This window comes from Salvia splendens, chromosome 13 (assembly GCF_004379255.2).
Source record: "Salvia splendens isolate huo1 chromosome 13, SspV2, whole genome shotgun sequence".
NCBI classification, from domain to species: domain Eukaryota; kingdom Viridiplantae; phylum Streptophyta; class Magnoliopsida; order Lamiales; family Lamiaceae; genus Salvia; species Salvia splendens.
Genome location: NC_056044.1, coordinates 8,580,378 through 8,604,496, shown reverse-complemented (window position 1 = coordinate 8,604,496; position 24,119 = coordinate 8,580,378). Strand labels below are relative to the sequence as shown.

Here is a 24,119-nt window from a genome sequence, read left to right as displayed (position 1 = left end):
ATGGCGTCCAAGTTTCTCCTCGCTCTCTCCCTCTCCCTCCTTGTTTCCGCTGCATTCGGAAATCGATATGTGCCTCTGGAAAGGATGAGAGGGCAGCGCATTCAGCTCACCCGTCCCCAGCAATGCCGCATCCAGCGTGATGGATCCACGAATTTCTGATGTTAGTAAATGCTGGTAGAGAATGAAAATTACGACACAAAGAATTTACGTGGTTCGATTTACTGAGGTAAATCTACGTCCACGGGAAGAAGGGAGGGCAAGATTGTATTGCTTGATCTGGGATTACAGCTTACAACACAGACTCGCTATATGGTATTTTATCTCTAGAGAGCTTAACCCTTTTCTATCTGATCTAAGTTCTATTTATACATTGAACTAAGGTCGTGGTTTGCAGCCCCACTAACAAGATCGTGGGTGAGCAATAACTGCTCAATAACTGCTTCGTACCACTAAATAGATCGTGGGTATAGCGGAGGTCGTGGAGGCCTTTCATGAGTCCACTAACTCCTAGTTCGGTCGAATGCTGAGACCGAACTGCTGGACTTTACCGATCAGCTCTTGCCGATCTGAGAGGAGAGCTTGACTGGTCGGCTTTTACCGAGCTGTAGGCTGAGTCCGAACTCTTTGGTCGTGCCGAACTCTTTGGTGCCGAACAGATACTCTTTCTTGGGCTCTGGGCTGATGGGCCGTCACTATTATTGGGCTTGCCATTAGGGTTTAGTTCGTACCCCATCACTACCCCCCCCGAAAAGCGAAGTGAATCACTTCGGCGAGGTGAGTCACTTCGGCATTCTGGATAATGGTAAGGGGGAGGCTGACGTCAGGGGACGTGCCTTGCGCGTGCCTGCATTAAATGCGACAGTAAAATCCGGCCGTTGAATCCTGAAAAGGTGGGATTCGAAACGGCGCAACGATCTCGAAATCTTTCCCGAATCTGATAAATATGCTCCTTTTTCCTCATTTGAACACCTTTGCTGTTGCGTCTTCTATACTCTCTCTTTCTCGAGAAATTTTCTTCCGCTTTCAAGAGCTTCTTCAGACTTTCTTCACCTTCAAAAAGTAAGAAAAATGTCTTCTTCTTCTTCGGAGTCGGGTAGCGGTAGGAAAGGGGATAAGGGGTCTTCTGGCCGGAAAGAGTCCGGGGAGAAGACCGTAGAGTATTTCCATAGTATTTTGAGTAAGGATACTGTGATATCCCTACCCGAAAAATACTTTTTTCCTGGGGGGAAGGCGGTGGTACCTGACGGTGATCATAGGGCTGACTCCCCGCCGGAGGGGTACGCCACCGTGTACGAGGCCTGCTTAGAATGCGGGCTTCGTTTCCCCCTCCCTTCTGCCTTTATAGATTTACTAGATTTTTTTCAGCTTCCTTTAGGCCAAGTGACTCCGAACTCTTGGAGGCACTTGTCGGCCTTCGCTGCCGAACTCCGTAGGTTAGGAAGGGATTTGTCTTTGAAGGCGATCCTTAAATTCTTTCAATTTAAGAGGAAGGGGTCTTGGTTTTACTTGATCCCTTTACAGCCCTTTAGGGCCTTTTGTAAAACGAAGTGGCCGAAGTGGCAAAATCGCTTCTTCTACTATGATAGGACCGCGGCTCCTAGTTTTCCCTGGAGAGGGCCGGAGTCCGTTATCCGTCACCCTCGGCCTGAACCGTTGGACGAGCTCGATGGCGAGCTCAACAAGATTCCCATAGTTAGGAAACAATACACGGAGTCTGAGCTCGTCAAGGGCGACGTCGTGTTCGACATCTCGTCTTCGGACGAAGAGGCCGAGGGTGAGGATTTCTCTTTATCTTTATGCTCTACTGCTTTAACGAAGAAAATCTGACTTTGCTTTCTTGCTTTTTGGCAGTGTACATGCTGAGTAAGGCTAGCCGCAAATCTTCGGAGTCCAAGGAGCCGGAGAGGCCGAAAACCACCAGCTCGGCGTCTGATGCCGAGAGGACTCCGAAAAGGCAAAAAACCTCTTCGGATCCGAAGAAGCCGGAGTCGTCTTCGGCAAAGGGGAGGGGGAAGGCCCAGAAGCCCCCGAGAGCGCCAGAGAAAGACGTGGTCTTGGCGCCTCCTTCGGAACATATCTGTGAGCCGTTTTTATGGCCCACGGACTTCGCCGAGGTGAATTCTCTTCTTGATTTTCTGGCCTTGCTTTTTTCCTGTATTTTTTGTGGCCCCTTTGTTGACTTTTTTCTATTCATTTTCAGAGGAACGATATGCTCTCCAAGCTCGTAGCCGTCGAACTCTCCAAAGCGTCCAATGACTATGCTGAGATGCAGAGGAAGTTGGCGGCTGCTTGTCATCGGGCCGAACAGGCTGAGGCTAACTTTGAGAAAGCCAGAGCTGCTAGGATTTCGGCCCAGGATGAAGCTCAGTTTGCCAAAAACCAGCTCGTCATCCAGCGAGAGCAGACGAAACGGAGGGATGCTGCCGCCGTGGCTGCCCAGGGGGAGGCTCTCCGTGTTTACACGGAGAAACTCTTTTTGAGCAGCCAGTTCTCGGCCTTTGTCGGTAGTCTGGTAAGGCTAATTGCCGATAAGGGCGAGCAGGGGGCCGACGTCGTGCTGCCTCTGTACAGCCGAGAGATAGCAGCGCGGCTTCAGAATCTGCCGCTCCTTGAGGAGCTCGCTTCATCCTCGGTCCTGCTTTCTGCAGACCGAGTCCGGAGTTGTCGAGCTGATCGGGACGAGAACCTGGAGGCTATCTTTGCCTCCGTGGGACCCGTTTCACCCGCTTCGACTTACAACGGAGAGGGTGAGGCCGAGCCGCTGGAGCTGGAGGCCGAAGTCGAGCGGGCCGGGCATCCGGAGAAGGAAGCCGATCAGGAGGCGGAGGCGAGGCCGGCAGGAGGCGAGGCCGAGGCTGAGGTAGCTCAGGAGAAAGAAGCTGAACCAGGCCAAGGAGCCGGAGACGAAGCTGGTGGAGTATGATTTCGTCTCCCTTCTCTTAGTCTAGTTTCTTCCTTGTAAAATGGCCTTGAAGCCCTCCTAGTGTAAAAATTTTCCTTGTGAATGAAAAATTCTCTACACTTGTCTTCGTATAGCTTTTCGTACTCGCCTTTATTCCTGTTGTATTTTACTATCTGCTCGGTACAGCTGCCGAACTAATATAGCTGCTTTGTACTCAAGGAGATGGAGATACTTCACTGGAAACGGCTGTACTCTTCAGCTTTAGACGAAGCTGAGAAAAGAGCTATAGCCGATCAGACGAAGAATGACGAGCTTCTGGCTCGTTTAGTGAAGCTGGAGGCCGATAATAAGGACTTAGAGTCCGATAAGAAGGATCTGGAGGCCGAACTGAATACGACCGTTGCTGAGAGGACTGCGTACGAGGATTACATCCGTGTGCGCGGGGGATTGACCATATCAGATGTTCAGAGTCGAGTTGACGAACTGTGGGAGGAATATCATGTACTCCGGAGGAACAATGCGCTGGAGAGCTCGGCTTGCCAACAAGTTGTGAAATCATTACGGCGCTGGGCTTCTCGGTACGACATTGTTCTTTCTCGGCGCCCCTCCATAGAAAGATTCCTTCGGCATGTCGTGCCAACAGATGCTCGCACTCCAGATCAAGCCTCTGGTTCCCTTGTTCAAAATCCTACTTCCAGTCAACAACGAACTCCGGAACAGCCGGAAACGTCAAGACGAGAACGGGCTCAGGAGCAACCGGAATCGTCAAGACAGGGACGAACTGAAATTCGCCGAGGAGTTGTGACTATGAGCGAGCAAGATCAGCAGATGATTATTGCAGAGACTCTTCATCGCCGAGGTGTTAGGACTTCTCGGGCTCGGGGAAGAGGCGTTGGGTCGAGGATAGCATCTCGTCGACCTGCTTATTCTTCATCTGCTCGGAACAACCGAACTCGGCTTCCAGAGGATTTTGCAGATAGGTGGCTTAACTTCAGCAACCCTGGACAGTAGAATAGTCCTTTGTAATAGCGTAACGCCATTTTGTAGGGTAGCTGAGTTGTATGCCGAACAAGATTTGAAAAATGAAATTTTGTTTTCGCTTCTAACACTGTATTTACAGCTTAGCGAAAAAATTTCATCGTACTTGTCCTCGGTCTTATGAAGTAAACTTCTTTGACCGGACTTGGTCCTTGGTCTTATGAAGTAAACTTCTTTGACCGGACTCGTCTTTGGTCTGATGAAATAAACATCTTTGACCGGACTCGTCTTTGGTCTGATGAAATAAACATCTTTGACCGGACTCGTCTTTGGTCTGATGAAATAAACATCTTTGACCGGACTCGTCTTTGGTCTGATGAAATAAACATCTTTGACCGGACTCGTCTTTGGTCTGATGAAATAAACATCTTTGACCAGACTTGGTTTGTGTTCTAATTTGGCGATTTTTGTCGCCGGGATCGAACTTTCCCTTGTCCTAATTCGGCGAGTTTTATCGCGTGGATCGGACTTTCCCAGTTAACCGAAGTGGTCTTATGCAGTAAACCTCTTTGACCAGACATGGTCGTCCCCGGTCTTATGAGGTAAACTTCTTTGACCGAACTTGGTCGTCCTAATTCGGCGAGGTTTATCGCGTGGATCGGACTTTCCCTTATTGCAGTTCGTTTCAGACGAAGTGCTTGTTAAGCTGAATTGCGGTCTTGTATCCTCCTTGGAAGCTTGGACTCACAATCGTTGGCTTATTGCAGTTCGTTTCAGACGGACTGCTTGTTAAGCTGACTTGTGGTCTTATATCCTCCTTAGAAGCTTGGACTCACAATAGTCTTTAATAATCGATCTAAAAAGGGGATCAGTCTTTAAAGAACGATATACCTTGGTACCATTTGTAAGAGACGACAAGCACATAGAGACAAAACACATAGAGAAAAAATGAAAAAGACGAAAGAAAAAACTTTAAACTTTTTATAAAACGACAAGTAAAAGGTACAAGTAAAAAACAAACAAATAAAAACATGTACCCCTATGACCGAACTAGACACAAGACAGACTGACCGGACCTTGTCTCTTACAAGTGGAACTTCTTGAGGTTGGAGACGTGCCATGTTCGGGGTACTTGTTCTCCTGACATGTGAGTCAATTTATAAGACCCTTTGCCGAGGACTTCTGACACCCGATATGGACCCTCCCATGTGGGTTCGAGTTTGCCCAGCTTTTCTGCTCGGCTTACTTCGTTGTTTCTCAAGACGAGATCTCCCACATGAAATTGAAGCTTTTTCACCCTTTGGTTATAATACCGGGCTACTTGCTCCTTATACTTGGCTGCTTTTATGCACGCCAATTCTCTTCTTTCTTCGGCGAGATCTAGTTCTGCTCTCAGTCCGTCGTCATTCATTTCTGAGGAGAAATTTAGAGTTCGGGGACTAGGTACGCCGATCTCCACCGGAATTACGGCTTCAGTGCCGTACACCAGACTATACGGAGTTTCACCGTTGGAGGTTTTGGGTGTAGTTCGGTAGGACCATAGGACTTGAGGGAGATTTTCTACCCATTGTCCTTTGGCTTGTTCTAACCGGGCTTTTAACCCTTTCACCAGAATCCGGTTCGTTACTTCCGTTTGTCCGTTTGCTTGGGGATGGGAGACCGAAGTGAACCGCTGTTGAATGTTCAGCTCTTGGCACCAATTCTTGAACGTCTTGTCGGTGAACTGGGTCCCATTATCCGAGATGAGGATGTGGGGTATGCCAAATCGGCACACTATGTTCTTCCAGACGAAGTCCAATGCCTTTGAGCTCGTTATCGTAGCTAATGGTTCCGCCTCCACCCACTTCGTGAAGTAGTCCACGGCAACGATAAGGAATTTCATTTGCCGAGGAGCTTGAGGAAGTGGTCCCACTATGTCTATGCCCCATTGCATGAAAGGCCAAGGGCTTTGCATAGTGTATAGATCGGTCTGCGGCATCCTTGGGACATTTGCATGAATTTGGCACTTCGTACACTTCTTGACGAGCTGCACTGCCTCTTGTACCATGGTTGGCCAATAATATCCCCATCTCAGAACTTTTTTAGCTAAAGCTCTGGCTCCGATGTGGCTACCGCACGATCCTTCATGAACTTCTCTGAGGATGTAGTCCGTCTCTTCTGGTCCTACGCACCGCAATAACGGCTGGAGGTAAGACTTTCTAAAGAGGACTCCTTCATGAAGTTCGTACCGAAGTGCTCGGCACGTGATCTTCCGAGCTTCTCTCTTATCCTCGGGCAATTGTCCTTGATCCAGATACTGCAAGATCGGCGTCATCCAGTTCGGCGAGCTAGATACTGAATGTACCTCGGCTTCATCAATGCTTCGATGCATTAATTCTTCCGCCTTTGAGCTCGGATCTGAGGCCAACTTACTTAAGGTATCTGCTCGGCTATTTTCCGCTCTGGGAATGCGGATTATCCGAAAATAGGAGAAACTTCGGCTGATGCTTTGCGCTTTGTCCAAATACTTCTTCATTCTCTCGTCACGAGCTTCACTTGTACCCAACATGTGATTTACTATGACTTGTGAATCACAATGGACTTTGAGAGATTTGACGAGCAGACTTTGCGCTAACTGGAGTCCGGCCAGGAGGGCTTCGTACTCGGCTTCATTATTAGTAGTGGGGAATAGGAACCGAAGTGAGTAGGTTACCTCGTGTCCGTCGGGAGCGACAAGTAGAATACCAGCTCCACTTCCCATCTTGTTTGAAGCTCCATCTACGAATCCGCTCCAGCAGTCCGGCGGCTCTACTTCGGATTCCAAGGGCTGTGCTAGTTCGGCATTGGCGGAATTCTTCTGTTCGGCAATAACAGGAATTGCTTGATCGAACTTTGCTTCTGCAAGAAAATCTGCCAAGGCTTGTCCCTTGATGGCTTTCCGAGGTAGATATTCAATTGTGTGCTCTCCCAACTCTATAGCCCACTTGGCGATTCTGCCTGATGCTTCTGGTTTGGTCAACACTTGCCGAAGTGGCAGATCAGTTAAGACGCATACCTTGTGAGCATAGAAGTATGGCCGCAGTCTCCTTGCTGCATTTACTAATGCCAGAGCAATTTTTTCCAGAGGTTGATACCTTGTTTCTGGACCTCTTAATGCTCGGCTTGTAAAGTAGATGGGAAGCTGCTTTAGGCCTTCTTCTCGTACAAGCACCGCGCTGATGGTTTGATCCGATGCCGCTAAGTATAAGAATATTACTTCGGCTTCGGTTGGAGCAGAGAGAATAGGAAGCTCGGCTAGATAACTTTTGAGTTCGTCAAAGGCCTTTTTCTGCTCGGCTCCCCACTCGAACTTTGGTGCCTTTTTCAACACCTTGAAGAACGGCAGTTGCTTTTCGGCTGCTTGGGAAAGGAATCGATTCAGTGCGGCTAGACATCCGGTTAGCCTTTGCACGTCATGTATGGACTTCGGCATTGCCATGTTCTGAACGACTTGAACTTTTGAGGGGTTTGCCTTGAGTCCGTCCTTTGAAACCCAACAACCCAGAAACTTTCCCGAATCTACCAAAAAGGTACACTTTTGAGGATTAAGTTTGAGGTTGGCTTTCTTGAGCACGTCGAGAGTGGACTTGAGGTTGTGCTCGTACTCCGAAGTGCTTTTGCTTTTGACGACTATATCGTCAACATACACTTCGACCTCCTTTCCAATCAGGTGCCGAAAAAGCTTGTCTACCATCCTTTGATAAGTGGCTCCGGCATTCTTTAAACCGAATGGCATCTTTTTATAAGCGAAAATGCCGAAATCAGTAATGAAGGCCGTTTTTGAAGCGTCAATCTCATCCATTAAAACTTGATGGTATCCTTTGTACAGATCAAGAAAACAAAAAATTTCAAAGCCTATCAAAGCTTCTACTTTTTTATCTATGTTCGGAAGGGGATAGCAATCTTTGGGACAGTGCTTATTTAGATCGGTGAAATCTATGCACATCCGCCATCCTCCTTCCTTTTTCTTGATCATGACAGGATTGGCCACCCACGAAGGATACTTCACTTCGAATAACACATCCGCCTTCAATAATTGACGGACTTCGTCATGGATGACTTGACTTCGTTCTGCCGCAAAGAGTCTTTGCTTCTGTTTTATCGGCCGGACTGAAGGATCAATATTTAACCGATGAGTGATTACCTCGGGGGGCACTCCGGTCATGTCCAACGGAGACCATGCAAAGACGTCTTTATACTCCTTGAGGAGCTGGATGGTTTTTTTCCCGAAGTAGGGGCGTTCCCGCGAAGCCGATCTTAACCGTTCTGGATGGATCGTCTTCGTACAGCTGAACTGTCATCGAGTTCGGCTCCGGTATGACTTCCGTCATAGCCTCTGACTCCGGCTGCTGTGATTGCTATGCTTGGTGGTGCCGATCTGACTGCTCGGCACTTCTAAGCGCAATTTGCAGACATTCCTTTGCTCTCTTTTGGTCACCTCGGATGACCGCTATCCCTCCTTTAGTAGGGATCTTGATGGTGAGGTGATAGGTGGAGCAAACGGCCCGAACGGTGTTGAGCCAGTCTCTTCCCAGGATGACGTTGTACGGGGACCGAGCTTTCACCACGAAAAACTCAATCATCGTACTGGAGCTAGTAGGCGCTTTCCCCACCGTGATCGGAAGGCTGATAATACCTTCAGGGCGGGTGTCCTCCTGAGTGAAGCTCTTCAGGGGAAGCGGAGCCGGACTGAGCCGAGCTGGGTCCACTTCTAGTTTGTCGAAGCACTCTTTAAAAAGAATGCTAACCGACGCTCCTGTATCCACAAACACCCTGTGGATCAGTTTGTTTGCCACTCCGGCTTGGATGACAATGGCGTCTTGGTGAGGAGAGATGGCCGGGACGGGATCAGCAGCCGAGAACGTAATCACTTCGTCCTGCTTCAGCCTTTTATGCGTTGGCTCCTCTCGATTGGAGCCTCTGCGTTCTGACTTTAGGGACGACTTGGTCTTCCCGGCAGGGAGCGCGTCAATAGTCTGGATTACTCCATCATATTGCGGCTCGTCATCGTCTTCGGGATCCGGCTGCCTTTTCGGATCCTGAGGAGCGCAGTTCGCACCACTCTGCTTTTTATTCTTCTTTGGCTGCTTACTTCGGTATTTTTTCAATGTCCCTGCCTTCACAAGAACATCGATACCTGCAGCCAAGTTTCTGCACTCCTCAGTATCGTGACCGTGGTCTTGATGGTAGGAGCAGTAGTTATCCTGTGGTCGGCGCGCGGCTGATTTCGTCATCCGCTTTGGCTTTTCGAATAGGTCAGAGTGCAGTTCGAAAATTTCCGCTCTCGGCTTGTTCAGCGGTACGAACTGAGCGGGCGGCTTCTCGGGATTGAGACGAGGTCCCAATCTGTCTTGCACCGGAGCCCTTTGAATTCTTTCAAATGGAGTCCGGCGAGGATGCCCCTGATCGCTATGATCGGGCTTCCTTCTGTCTCCTCGGGACGATGAGCTGTCTAACGACCGTTTGCGACGGTCTGCCTCATCGGCCCGGGAGTACTGGTCCGCAATGTCCCACATTTCCTGAGCTGTCTGCGGACCGCACTCAACGAGCTTCCTGTAGAGAGCTCCGGGCAGGATTCCATTTTGGAATGCCGAGATGACAAGCAGATCGTTGAGATCGTCTACTTGCAGGCATTCCTTGTGGAATCTTGTCATAAAGTCGCTAATTTTTTCGTCGCGACCTTGACGAATGGAAAGCAGCTGAGCCGAAGTGATTCGGGCTTCCGCTTTCTGAAAGAACCTCCTGTGGAAGGCATCCATTAGATCTCGGTAAGATCTGATGCTGCCCTGGGGGAGGCTATCGAACCACCTTCTCGCGTTCCCGATGAGCAGCTCGGGAAACAGCTTGCACATGTGGACCTCGTTGAGACCCTGGTTCGCCATGTTATATTGATAGCGCCCCAAGAAATCGTGAGGGTCCACGAGCCCGTCGTAAGTCATCGACGGAGTTCGGTAGTTCTGTGGTAGGGGAGTTCGGGTGATGTCGTCCGAGAACGGAGTCTTCAGTGCTCCGTACACGGCGAATCCGATATCTCATCGGTATGGAGGAGATTGAGTTCTCCTGTGATTCCGGTACCGAGGAGGAGCTGGAATATGTGGGGGACGGGGATTCTTTCTCCTGGGAGATGCGACACTACTGCGGTAGTGACTTTCTTGTGCGGAGGGGGAAGGAGAATCCGTCGTTTTCGTCTCCGGCTGCTTTTGGCTTCTTCGCAGGAAGGTTAAGAATTCCTCCTGCTTCGCCTCCAAAAACTGCTTGACAGCCTCATTCAAATCGGGCTGCTGGGAAGACTCGGTGTGACGGCTTTTGGAGCGGCTTGTTCCTCCACCATGAGAACTGGTGGTGGATTTATCCCTAGGCTGCTTTCCAGACCTGTGGGATGGATTGGCTTCCTCCTGGTTCTCACGGGCAGGAATACGGGTACTCTGCGATCTGGTATGCATTTTTTGGGCGGAAAAAATGGATCAAAAATTCGCTTTATCACAAATTTTGTTCTCTGCTTCCCACAGACGGCGCCAGTGATGGATCCACGAATTTCTGATGTTAGTAAATGCTGGTAGAGAATGAAAATTACGACACAAAGAATTTACGTGGTTCGATTTACTGAGGTAAATCTACGTCCACGGGAAGAAGGGAGGGCAAGATTGTATTGCTTGATCTGGGATTACAGCTTACAACACAGACTCGCTATATGGTATTTTATCTCTAGAGAGCTTCTAACCCTTTTCTACCTGATCTAAGTTCTATTTATACATTGAACTAAGGTCGTGGTTTGCAGCCCCACTAACAAGATCGTGGGTGAGCAATAACTGCTCAATAACTGCTTCGTACCACTAAATAGATCGTGGGTATAGCGGAGGTCGTGGAGGCCTTTCATGAGTCCACTAACTCCTAGTTCGGTCGAATGCTGAGACCGAACTGCTGGACTTTACCGATCAGCTCTTGCCGATCTGAGAGGAGAGCTTGACTGGTCGGCTTTTACCGAGCTGTAGGCTGAGTCCGAACTCTTTGGTCGTGCCGAACTCTTTGGTGCCGAACAGATACTCTTTCTTGGGCTCTGGGCTGATGGGCCGTCACTATTATTGGGCTTGCCATTAGGGTTTAGTTCGTACCCCATCCAGCGCATCTCCGCCGTGCAGCCCCACAACCAGATCCAGTCCGAGGGCGGCCTCACCGAGATGTGGGACGAGATGGACTCCCAGTTCCAATGCGCCGGCGTCGCCACCATGAGGAACACTCTCCGCCCCAACGCCCTCTCCCTGCCCAACTACCACCCTAACCCCCGCCTCATTTACATCGAGCAGGGTACCTTTCAGTTCTCTTTTTACGTGATACTGTCATACTTATTTTTGTAACACTAATTTATGCCATGCAGGTGAGGGATACATCGGCGTCATCTTCCCCGGCTGCGCTGAGACATACCAATCCCACGGTGGCGAACAGTTATCATCGGAAAGCGAGCAGCAAGGCCAAAAGAGAGACTTGCACCAGAAGGTGCACCGCATCCGCCGTGGAGACGTCATCGCTCTCCCACCCGGTGCAGTCCACTGGTGCCACAACGACGGGAGCGAAGACTTGATCGCCATCTCTGTCAACGATCTCAATCACCAAAGCAACCAGCTCGACCAGAAATTCAGAGTAATTAATTAATTCATAAAAAAACAACTTGTCTCTCTATCCTGTCCTATTAAAAATGAAATATTTTCTAAAATGAAAATATCATCATCTCTACTACTTTTCTACTATCTTCATTCTACTATCTTCATTAATAACAGTACTACATAAAGCAAAAGTGTCATATTTAATGGGATAGAGGGAGTATGTTTTTCAATTCAAGTTTGATTTCTCTAACATGATTATATAAAATATGGCAGTCGTTCTACTTGGCCGGGTCAGCCCCACAAGGAAGCAAGGGAGAGGAGACATTCCACAACATATTCCAATCGTTCGACGCGGAGCTCATGGCAGAGGCGTTCAACGTCTCCCCCGACCTTATCAGGCGGATGCAGTCAACAGAGGAGGAGAGAGGGCTGAGCGTGATGGCCCGGGAGAGCATGCGGTACATCCGCCCCGACGAAGACACATCCTTCCGCCGCAGAGAATCCCCCCACAACGACAACGGATTCGAGGAGACCTTCTGCACGATGAAGATCCGCACCAACATCGAAAACCAAAGAGACGCCGACATCTACTCAAGGGAAGCTGGTAAACTCAAAGTCGTAGACATGCACAAGCTCCCAATCCTCAGCTACATCGACATGAGCGCCGAGAAAGGCACTCTCTTCCCGAACTCAATGCTGAGCCCCCACTGGGCCAAGGACGGGCACACGATCGTGTACGTGACAAAGGGGGAGGCCAAGGTTGAGATCGTGGACCACAGCGGACAGACGATGATTGATGGATCCGCGAATTTCTGATGTTAGTAAACGCTGGTAGAGAATAAAGACTACGACACAAAGAATCGTGGTTCGATTTACTGAAGTAAATCTACGTCCACGGGAAGAAGGGAGGGCAAGATTGTATTGCTTGATCTGGGATTACAGCTTACAACACAGACTTGCTATATGATATTGTATCTCTAGAGAGCTTAACCCTGTCTATCTGATCTAAGTCCTATTTATACATTGAACTAGGATCGTGGTTTGCAGCCCCACTAACAAGATCGTGGGTGAGCAATAACTGCTCAATAACTGCTTCGTACCACTAAATAGATCGTGGGTATAGTGAAGGTCGTGGAGGCCTTTCATGAGTCCACTAACTCCTAGTTCGGTCGAATGCTGAGACCGAACTGCTGGACTTTACCGATCAGCTCTTGCCGATCTGAGAGGAGAGCTTGACTGGTCGGCTTTTACCGAGCTGTAGGCTGAGTCCGAACTCTTTGGTCGTGCCGAACTCTTTGGTGCCGAACAGATACTCTTTCTTGGGCTCTGGGCTGATGGGCCGTCACTGTTATTGGGCTTGCCATTAGGGTTTAGTTCGTACCCCATCACTACCCCCCCCCGAAAAGCGAAGTGAATCACTTCGGCGAGGTGAGTCACTTCGGCATTCTGGATAACGGTAAGGGGGAGGCTGACGTCAGGGGACGTGCCTTGCGCGTGCCTGCATTAAATGCGACAGTAAAATCCGGCCGTTGAATCCTGAAAAGGTGGGATTCGAAACAGCGCAACGATCTCGAAATCTTTCCCGAATCTGATAAATATGCTCTTTCTTCCTCATTTGAACACCTTTGCTGTTGCGTCTTCTATACTCTCTCTTTCTCGAGAAATTTTCTTCCGCTTTCAAGAGCTTCTTCAGACTTTCTTCACCTTCAAAAAGTAAGAAAAATGTCTTCTTCTTCTTCTTCGGAGTCGGGTAGCGGTAGGAGAGGCGGTAAGGGGTCTTCTGGCCGGAAAGAGTCCGGGGAGAAGACCGTAGAGTATTTCCATAGTATTTTGAGTAAGGATACTGTGGTATCCCTACCCGAAAAATACTTTTTCCCTGGGGGGAGGGCGGTGGTACCTGACGGTGATCATAGGGCTGACTCCCCGCCGGAGGGTTACGCCACCGTGTACGAGGCCTGCTTAGAATGCGGGCTTCGTTTCCCCCTCCCTTCTGCCTTTATAGATTTACTAGATTTTTTTCAGCTTCCTTTGGGCCAGGTGACTCCGAACTCTTGGAGGCACTTGTCGGCCTTCGCTGCCGAACTCCGTAGGTTAGGAAGGGATTTGTCTTTGAAGGCGATCCTTAAATTCTTTCAATTTAAGAGGAAGGGGTCTTGGTTTTACTTGATCCCTGTACAGCCCTTTAGGGCCTTTTGTAAAACGAAGTGGCCGAAGTGGCAAAACCGCTTCTTCTATTATGATAGGACCGCGGCTCCTAGTTTTCCTTGGAGAGGGCCGAAGTCCGTTATCCGTCATCCTCGGCCTGAACCGTTGGACGAGCTCGATGGCGAGCTCAACAAGATTCCCATAGTTAGGAAACAATACACGGAGTCTGAGCTCGTCAAGGGCGACGTCGTGTTCGACATCTCGTCTTCGGACGAAGAGGCCGAGGGTGAGGATTTCTCTTTATCTTTATGCTCTACTGCTTTAACGAAGAAAATCTGACTTTGCTTTCTTGCTTTTTGGCAGTGTACATGCTGAATAAGGCTATCCGAAAGTCCCCCGAGCTTGTGGAGCCGGAGAGGCAGTGGGCCCCTAGCTCGGCGTCTGAAGCCGAAAAGAATCCGAAGAGGCAAAAAACCTCTTCTTCGGATCCGAAAGAGCCGGAGTCGTGTTCGGCTAAAGGGAAGGGGAAATTTCATGAGTCCCCAAGAGTGCCGGGGAAAGACCTGGTCATCTCCGAGGTGGTTGCCGACATCCCGGAACACGTCCCTGAGCCTTTTCAATGGCCGACGAATTTTGTGGAGGTAAGCTTTCTGACTTGGCTTCTTTTCTACATTTTTGATGGCCATCCTGTTGAGTTTTTTCCTTGTTCATCTTCAGAGAGCCAAGCTCGTCTCCGTGGAGCTCTCCAAAGCATCCCACGACTACGAGGAGATGCAGAAGAAGATGCATCTTGCTCGTAGTCTGGCCGAACAGGCTGAGGCCAAATTTGAGAGGGCCCGAGCTGCTAGGATCTCGGCTCAGGATGAAGCCCGGTCAGCCAAAAACCAGCTCATCATCCTGCAAGAGCAGACGAAGCACCGGGAGGCCCAGAAGGAGGCTGCCGCCGTGGCTGCCCAGGGGGAGGCTCTCCGTGTTTACACGGAGAAACTCTTTTTGAGCAGCCAGTTCTCGGCCTTTGTCGGTAGTCTGGTAAGGCTAATTACCGATAAGGGCGAGCAGGGGGCCGACGTCGTGCTGCCTCTGTACAGCCGAGAGATAGCAGCTCGGCTTCAGAATCTGCCGCTCCTTGAGGAGCTCGCTTCATCCTCGGTCCTGCTTTCTGCAGACCGAGTCCGGAGTTGTCGAGCTGATCGGGACGAGAACCTGGAGGCTATCTTTGCCTCCGTGGGACCCCGTTTCACCCGCTTCGACTTACAACGGAGAGGGTGAGGCCGAGCCGCTGGAGCTGGAGGCCGAAGTCGAGCGGGCCGGGCATCCGGAGAAGGAAGCCGATCAGGAGGCGGAGGCGAGGCCGGCAGGATGCGAGGCCGAGGCTGAGGTAGCTCAGGAGAAAGAAGCTGAACCAGACCAAGGAGCCGGAGACGAAGCTGGTGGAGTATGATTTCGTCTCCCTTCTCTTAGTCTAGTTTCTTCCTTGTAAAATGGCCTTGAAGCCCTAGTGTAAAAAATTTTCCTTGTGAATGAAAAATTCTCTACACTTGTCTTCGTATAGCTTTTCGTACTCGCCTTTATTCCTGTTGTATTTTACTATCTGCTCGGTACAGCTGCCGAACTAATATAGCTGCTTTGTACTCAAGGAGATGGAGATACTTCACTGGAAACGGCTGTACTCTTCGGCTTTAGACGAAGCTGAGAAAAGAGCTATAGCCGATCAGACGAAGAATGACGAGCTTCTGGCTCGTTTAGTGAAGCTGGAGGCCGATAATAAGGACTTAGAGTCCGATAAGAAGGATCTGGAGGCCGAGCTGAATACGACCATTGCTGAGAGGACTGCGTACGAGGATTACATCCGTGTGCGCGGGGGAATGACCATATCAGATGTTCAGAGTCGAGTTGACGAACTGTGGGAGGAATATCATGTACTCCGGAGGAACAATGCGCTGGAGAGCTCGGCTTGCCAACAAGTTGTGAAATCATTGCGGCGCTGGGCTTCTCGGTACGACATCATTCTTTCCCGGCGTCCCTCAATCGGGAGATTCCTTGGGCATTTCCCGCCAACAGATGCTCGCACTCCAGATCAAGCCTCTGGTTCCCTTGTTCAAAATCCTACTACCAGTCAACAACGAACTCCGGAACAGCCGGAAACGTCAAGACGAGAACGGGCTCAGGAGCAACCGGAATCGTCAAGACAGGGACGGACTGAAATTCGCCGAGGAGTTGTGACTATGAGCGAGCAAGATCAGCAGATGCTTATTACAGAGACTCTTCATCGCCGAGGTGTTAGGACTTCTCGGGCTCGGGGAAGAGGCGTTGGGTCGAGGATAGCATCTCGTCGACCTGCTTATTCTTCATCTGCTCGGAACAACCGAACTCGGCTTCCAGAGGATTTTGCAGATAGGTGGCTTAACTTCAGCAACCCTGGACAGTAGAATAGTCCTTTGTAATAGCGTAACGCCATTTTGTAGGGTAGCGGAGTTGTATGCCGAACAAGATTTGAAAAATGAAATTTTGTTTTCGCTTCTAACACTGTATTTACAGCTTAGCGAAAAAATTTCATCGTACTTGTCCTCGGTCTTATGAAGTAAACTTCTTTGACCGGACTTGGTCCTTGGTCTTATGAAGTAAACTTCTTTGACCGGACTTGGTCCTTGGTCTGATGAAATAAACATCTTTGACCGGACTCGTCTTTGGTCTGATGAAATAAACATCTTTGACCGGACTCGTCTTTGGCCTGATGAAATAAACATCTTTGACCGGACTCGTCTTTGGTCTGATGAAATAAACATCTTTGACCGGACTCGTCTTTGGTCTGATGAAATAAACATCTTTGACCGGACTTGGTTTGTGTTCTAATTTGGCGATTTTTGTCGCCGGGATCGAACTTTCCCTTGTCCTAATTCGGCGAGTTTTATCGCGTGGATCGGACTTTCCCAGTTAACCGAAGTGGTCTTATGCAGTAAACCTCTTTGACTAGACATGGTCGTCCCCGGTCTTATGAGGTAAACTTCTTTGACCGAACTTGGTCGTCCTAATTCGGCGAGGTTTATCGCGTGGATCGGACTTTCCCTTATTGCAGTTCGTTTCAGACGAAGTGCTTATTTCTTAAGCCGAATTGTGGTCTTGTATCTTCCTGAGAAGCTTGGACTCACAATCGTTGGCTTATTGCAGTTCGTTTCAGACGAAGTGCTTGTTAAGCTGAATTGCGGTCTTGTATCCTCCTTGGAAGCTTGGACTCACAATCGTTGGCTTATTGCAGTTCGTTTCAGACGAAGTGCTTATTTCTTAAGCCGAATTGTGGTCTTGTATCTTCCTGAGAAGCTTGGACTCACAATCGTTGGCTTATTGCAGTTCGTTTCAGACGAAGTGCTTGTTAAGCTGAATTGCGGTCTTGTATCCTCCTTGGAAGCTTGGACTCACAATCGTTGGCTTATTGCAGTTCGTTTCAGACGGACTGCTTGTTAAGCTGAATTGTGGTCTTGTATCCTCCTTGGAAGCTTGGACTCACAATCGTTGGCTTATTGCAGTTCGTTTCAGACGGACTGCTTGTTAAGCTGAATTGTGGTCTTATATCCTCCTTGGAAGCTTGGACTCACAATCGTTGGCTTATTGCAGTTCGTTTCAGACGGACTGCTTGTTAAGCTGAATTGTGGTCTTATATCCTCCTTAGAAGCTTGGACTCACAATAGTCTTTAATAATCGATCTAAAAAGGGGATCAGTCTTTAAAGAACGATATACCTTGGTACCATTTGTAAGAGACGACAAGCACATAGAGACAAAACACATAGAGAAAAAATGAAAAAGATGAAAGAAAAAAAACTTTAAACTTTTTATAAAACGACAAGTAAAAGGTACAAGTAAAAAACAAACAAATAAAAACATATACCCCTATGACCGAACTAGACACGAGACGGACTGACCGGACCTTTGTCTCTTACAAGTGGAACTTCTTGAGGTTGGAGACGTGCCATGTTCGGGGTACTTGTTCTCCTGACATGTGAGTCAATTTATAAGACCCTTTGCCGAGGACTTCTGACACCCGATATGGACCCTCCCATGTGGGTTCGAGTTTGCCCAGCTTTTCTGCTCGGCTTACTTCGTTGTTTCTCAAGACGAGATCTCCCACTTGAAATTGAAGCTTTTTCACCCTTTGGTTATAATACCGGGCTACTTGCTCCTTATACTTGGCTGCTTTTATGCACGCCAATTCTCTTCTTTCTTCGGCGAGATCTAGTTCTGCTCTCAGTCCGTCGTCATTCATTTCTGAGGAGAAATTTAGAGTTCGGGGACTGGGTACGCCGATCTCCACCAGAATTACGGCTTCAGTGCCATACACCAGACTATACGGAGTTTCACCGTTGGAGGTTTTGGGTGTAGTTCGGTAGGACCATAGGACTTGAGGGAGATTTTCTACCCATTGTCCTTTGGCTTGTTCTAACCGAGCTTTTAACCCTTTCACCAGAATCCGGTTCGTTACTTCCGTTTGTCCGTTTGCTTGGGGATGGGAGACCGAAGTGAACCGCTGTTGAATGTTCAGCTCTTGGCACCAATTCTTGAACGTCTTGTCGGTGAACTGAGTCCCATTATCCGAGATGAGGATGTGGGGTATGCCAAATCGGCACACTATGTTCTTCCAGACGAAGTCCAATGCCTTTGAGCTCGTTATCGTAGCTAATGGTTCCGCCTCCACCCACTTCGTGAAGTAGTCCACGGCAACGATAAGGAATTTCATTTGCCGAGGAGCTTGAGGAAGTGGTCCCACTATGTCTATGCCCCATTGCATGAAAGGCCAAGGGCTTTGCATAGTGTATAGATCGGTCTGCGGCATCCTTGGGACATTTGCATGAATTTGGCACTTCGTACACTTCTTGACGAGCTGCACTGCCTCTTGTACCATGGTTGGCCAATAATATCCCCATCTCAGAACTTTTTTAGCTAAAGCTCTGGCTCCGATGTGGCTACCGCACGACCCTTCATGAACTTCTCTGAGGATGTAGTCCGTCTCTTCTGGTCCTACGCACCGCAATAACGGCTGGAGGTAAGACTTTCTAAAGAGGACTCCTTCATGAAGTTCGTACCGAAGTGCTCGGCACGTGATCTTCCGAGCCTCTCTCTTATCCTCGGGCAATTGTCCTTGATCCAGATACTGCAAGATCGGCGTCATCCAGTTCGGCGAGCTGGATACTGAATGTACCTCGGCTTCATCAATGCTTCGATGCATTAATTCTTCCGCCTTTGAGCTCGGATCTGAGGCCAACTTACTTAAGGTATCTGCTCGGCTATTTTCCGCTCTAGGAATGCGGATTATCCGAAAATAGGAGAAACTTCGGCTGATGCTTCGCGCTTTGTCCAAATACTTCTTCATTCTCTCGTCACGAGCTTCACTTGTACCCAACATGTGATTTACTATGACTTGTGAATCACAATGGACTTTGAGAGATTTGACGAGCAGACTTTGCGCTAACTGGAGTCCGGCCAGGAGGGCTTCGTACTCGGCTTCATTATTAGTAGTGGGGAATAGGAACCGAAGTGAGTAGGTTACCTCGTGTCCGTCGGGAGCGACAAGTAGAATACCAGCTCCACTTCCCATCTTGTTTGAAGCTCCATCTACGAATCCGCTCCAGCAGTCCGGCGGCTCTACTTCGGATTCCAAGGGCTGTGCTAGTTCGGCATTGGCAGAATTCTTCTGTTCGGCAATAACAGGAATTGCTTGATCGAACTTTGCTTCCGCAAGAAAATCTGCCAAGGCTTGTCCCTTGATGGCTTTCCGAGGTAGATATTCAATTGTGTGCTCTCCCAACTCTATAGCCCACTTGGCGATTCTGCCTGATGCTTCTGGTTTGGTCAACACTTGCCGAAGTGGCAGATCAGTTAAGACGCATACCTTGTGAGCATAGAAGTATGGCCGCAGTCTCCTTGCTGCATTTACTAATGCCAGAGCAATCTTTTCCAGTGGTTGATACCTGGTTTCTGGACCTCTTAATGCTCGGCTTGTAAAATAGATGGGAAGCTGCTTTAGGCCTTCTTCTCGTACAAGCACCGCGCTGATGGTTTGATCCGATGCCGCTAAGTATAAGAATATTACTTCGGCTTCGGTTGGAGCAGAGAGAATAGGAAGCTCGGCTAGATAACTTTTGAGCTCGTCAAAGGCCTTTTTCTGCTCGGCTCCCCACTCGAACTTTGGTGCCTTTTTCAACACCTTGAAGAACGGCAGTTGCTTTTCGGCTGCTTGGGAAAGGAATCGATTCAGTGCGGCTAGACATCCGGTTAGCCTTTGCACGTCATGTATGGACTTCGGCATTGCCATGTTCTGAACGATTTGAACTTTTGAGGGGTTTGCCTTGAGTCCGTCCTTTGAAACCCAACAACCCAGAAACTTTCCCGAATCTACCAAAAAGGTACACTTTTGGGGATTAAGTTTGAGGTTGGCTTTCTTGAGCACGTTGAGAGTGGACTTGAGGTTGTGCTCGTACTCCGAAGTGCTTTTGCTTTTGACGACTATATCGTCAACATACACTTCGACCTCCTTTCCAATCAGGTGCCGAAAAAGCTTGTCTACCATCCTTTGATAAGTGGCTCCGGCATTCTTTAAACCGAATGGCATCTTTTTATAAGCGAAAATGCTGAAATCAGTAATGAAGGCCGTTTTTGAAGCGTCAATCTCATCCATTAAAACTTGATGGTATCCTTTGTACAGATCAAGAAAACAAAAAATTTCAAAGCCTATCAAAGCTTCTACTTTTTTATCTATGTTCGGAAGGGGATAGCAATCTTTGGGACAGTGCTTATTTAGATCGGTGAAATCTATGCACATCCGCCATCCTCCTTCCTTTTTCTTGATCATGACAGGATTGGCCACCCACGAAGGATACTTCACTTCGAATAACACATCCGCCTTCAATAATTGACGGACTTCGTCATGGATGACTTGACTTCGTTCTGCCGCAAAGAGTCTTTGCTTCTGTTTTATCGGCCGGACTGAAGGATCAATATTTAACCGATGAGTGATTACCTCGGGGGGCACTCCGGTCATGTCCAACGGAGACCATGCAAAGACGTCTTTATACTCCTTGAGGAGCTGGATGGTTTTTTCCCGAAGTAGGGGCGTTCCCGCGAAGCCGATCTTAACCGTTCTGGATGGATCGTCTTCGTACAGCTGAACTGTCATCGAGTTCGGCTCCGGTATGACTTCGGTCATCGCCTCTGACTCCGGCTGCTGTGATTGCTATGCTTGGTGGTGCCGATCTGACTGCTCGGCACTTCTAAGCGCAATTTGCAGACATTCCTTTGCTCTCTTTTGGTCACCTCGGATGACCGCTATCCCTCCTTTAGTAGGGATCTTGATGGTGAGGTGATAGGTGGAGCAAACGGCCCGAACTGTGTTGAGCCAGTCTCTTCCCAGGATGACGTTGTACGGGGACCGAGCTTTCACCACGAAAAACTCAATCATCGTACTGGAGCTAGTAGGCGCTTTCCCCACCGTGATCGGAAGGCTGATAATACCTTCAGGGCGGGTGTCCTCCTGGGTGAAGCTCTTCAGGGGAAGCGGAGCCGGACTGAGCCGAGCTGGGTCCACTTCTAGTTTGTCGAAGCACTCTTTAAAAAGAATGCTAACCGACGCTCCTGTATCCACAAACACCCTGTGGATCAGTTTGTTTGCCACTCCAGCTTGGATGACAATGGCGTCTTGGTGAGGAGAGATGGCCGGGACGGGATCAGCAGCCGAGAACGTAATCACTTCGTCCTGCTTCAGCCTTTTATGCGTTGGCTCCTCTCGATTGGAGCCTCTGCGTTCTGACTTTAGGGACGACTTGGTCTTCCCGGCAGGGAGCGCGTCAATAGTCTGGATTACTCCATCATATTGCGGCTCGTCATCGTCTTCGGGATCCGGCTGCCTTTTCGGATCCTGAGGAGCGCAGTTCGCACCACTCTGCTTTTTATTCTTCTTTGACTGCTTGCTTCGGTATTTTTTCAATGTCCCTGCCTTCACAAGAACATCGATACCTGCAGCCAAGTTTCTGCACTCCTCAGTATCGTGACCGTGGTCTTGATGGTAGGAGCAGTAGCTATCCTGTGGTCGGCGCGCGGCTGATTTCGTCATCCGCTTTGGCTTTTCAAATAGGTCAGAGTGCAGTTCGAAAATTTCCGCTCTCGGCTTGTTCAGCGGTACGAACTGAGCGGGCGGCTTCTCGGGATTGAGACGGGGTCCCAATCTGTCTTGCACCGGAGCCCTTTGAATTCTTTCAAATGGAGTCCGGCGAGGATGCCCCTGATCGCTATGACCGGGCTTCCTTCTGTCTCCTCGGGTCGATGAGCTGTCTAACGACCGTTTGCGACGGTCTGCCTCATCGGCCCGGGAGTACTGGTCCGCAATGTCCCACATTTCCTGAGCTGTCTGCGGACCGCACTCAACGAGCTTCCTGTAGAGAGCTCCGGGCAGGATTCCATTTTGGAATGCCGAGATGACAAGCAGATCGTTGAGATCGTCTACTTGCAGGCATTCCTTGTGGAATCTTGTCATAAAGTCGCTGATTTTTTCGTCGCGACCCTGACGGATGGAAAGCAGCTGAGCCGAAGTGATTCGGGCTTCCGCTTTCTGAAAGAACCTCCTGTGGAAGGCATCCATTAGATCTCGGTAAGATCTGATGCTGCCCTGGGGGAGGCTATTGAACCACCTTCTCGCGTTCCCGATGAGCAGCTCGGGAAACAGCTTGCACATGTGGACCTCGTTGAGACCCTGGTTCGCCATGTTATATTGATAGCGCCCCAAGAAATCGTGAGGGTCCACGAGCCCGTCGTAAGTCATCGACGGAGTTCGGTAGTTCTGTGGTAGGGGAGTTCGGGTGATGTCGTCCGAGAACGGAGTCTTCAGTGCTCCGTACACGGCGAATCCGATATCTCGTCGGTATGGAGGAGATTGAGTTCTCCTGTGATTCCGGTACCGAGGAGGAACTGGAACATGTTGGGGACGGGGATTCTTTCTCCTGGGAGATGCGACACTACTGCGGTAGTGACTTTCTTGTGCGGAGGGAGAAGGAGAATCCGTCGTTTTCGTCTCCGGCTGCTTTTGGCTTTTTCGCAGGAAGGTTAAGAATTCCTCCTGCTTCGCCGCCAAAAACTGCTTGACAGCCTCATTCAAATCGGGCTGCTGGGAAGACTCAGTGGGACGATTTTTGGAGCGGCTTGTTCCTTCGCCATGAGAACTGGTGGTGGATTTATCCCTAGGCTGTTTTCCAGATCTATGGGATGGATTGGCTTCCTCCTGGTTCTCACGGGCAGGAATACGGGTACTCTGCGATCTGGTATGCATTTTTTGGGTGGAAAAAATGGATCAAAAATTCGCTTTATCACAAATTTTGTTCTCTGTTTCCCACAGACGGCGCCAGTGATGGATCCGCGAATTTCTGATGTTAGTAAACGCTGGTAGAGAATAAAGACTACGACACAAAGAATTTACGTGGTTCGATTTACTGAAGTAAATCTACGTCCACGGGAAGAAGGGAGGGCAAGATTGTATTGCTTGATCTGGGATTACAGCTTACAACACAGACTTGCTATATGATATTGTATCTCTAGAGAGCTTAACCCTGTCTATCTGATCTAAGTCCTATTTATACATTGAACTAGGATCGTGGTTTGCAGCCCCACTAACAAGATCGTGGGTGAGCAATAACTGCTCAATAACTGCTTCGTACCACTAAATAGATCGTGGGTATAGTGAAGGTCGTGGAGGCCTTTCATGAGTCCACTAACTCCTAGTTCGGTCGAATGCTGAGACCGAACTGCTGGACTTTACCGATCAGCTCTTGCCGATCTGAGAGGAGAGCTTGACTGGTCGGCTTTTACCGAGCTGTAGGCTGAGTCCGAACTCTTTGGTCGTGCCGAACTCTTTGGTGCCGAACAGATACTCTTTCTTGGGCTCTGGGCTGATGGGCCGTCACTGTTATTGGGCTTGCCATTAGGGTTTAGTTCGTACCCCATCAATGATGAACGACAGGGTGAGCCAGGGAGACATGTTCGTGGTGCCACAGTTCTACACGACGACAGCGCAGGCCGGGAACATGGGATTCGAGTGGGTAGCGTTCAAGACCAGCGGGTACCCCATGCGCAACGACTTGGCCGGATACACCTCCGCGCTGAGGGGAATGCCGCTGCAGGTGCTCACCAACGCTTACCAGATGTCGCCCGCTGAGGCTCAGTCCATCAAGACCAACCGCGGCAGCCAGACTTTCTTGCTCTCTCCTGCTCACCGCTCCGGCAAGCATTTCTAGATGCTTTGTTTTATTTGTGGAAGAAGAAAAACCCTAGTTTTTCAGGACCGAATGTAATAATGTTGTACGGCTCACTTCAATAAAATTTTCTTATCTTTGTCCTCCATTTGCTTTAATTAACTTTATACAAATAAAATCAGCAACTAATAACGATGTAATAATGAATCAAATGAGAATTTTAAAATCAATATTTGGATCCCCAATAA

At 49.1% G+C, this 24,119-nt stretch overlaps 1 protein-coding gene across 1 annotated transcript; it reads left to right on the top strand.

Annotated features, from left to right (window-relative positions):
* LOC121760440 (11S globulin seed storage protein 2-like) lies at positions 1-23,913 on the top strand. The gene is made up of 5 exons (XM_042156107.1): positions 1-136; positions 10,997-11,203; positions 11,274-11,536; positions 11,773-12,284; positions 23,622-23,913. The coding sequence occupies exons 1-5, from the start codon at positions 1-3 to the stop codon at positions 23,911-23,913; spliced, it is 1,410 nt and encodes a 469-aa protein (XP_042012041.1).
* Positions 23,914-24,119: the final 206 nt, after the last annotated feature.

What these genes read in the sequence shown, in the direction of transcription:
- LOC121760440 (XM_042156107.1), top strand. Translation starts at nt 1, where the DNA reads ATGGCGTCCAAGTTTCTCCTCGCTCTCTCCCTCTCCCTCCTTGTTTCC. An exon ending in CCTCATTTACATCGAGCAGG is followed by an intron (nt 11,204 to 11,273) that starts GTACCTTTCAGT and finishes TATGCCATGCAG; the next exon opens with GTGAGGGATACATCGGCGTC. An exon ending in ATCGTGGACCACAGCGGACA is followed by an intron (nt 12,285 to 23,621) that starts GACGATGATTGA and finishes AGTTCGTACCCC; the next exon opens with ATCAATGATGAACGACAGGG.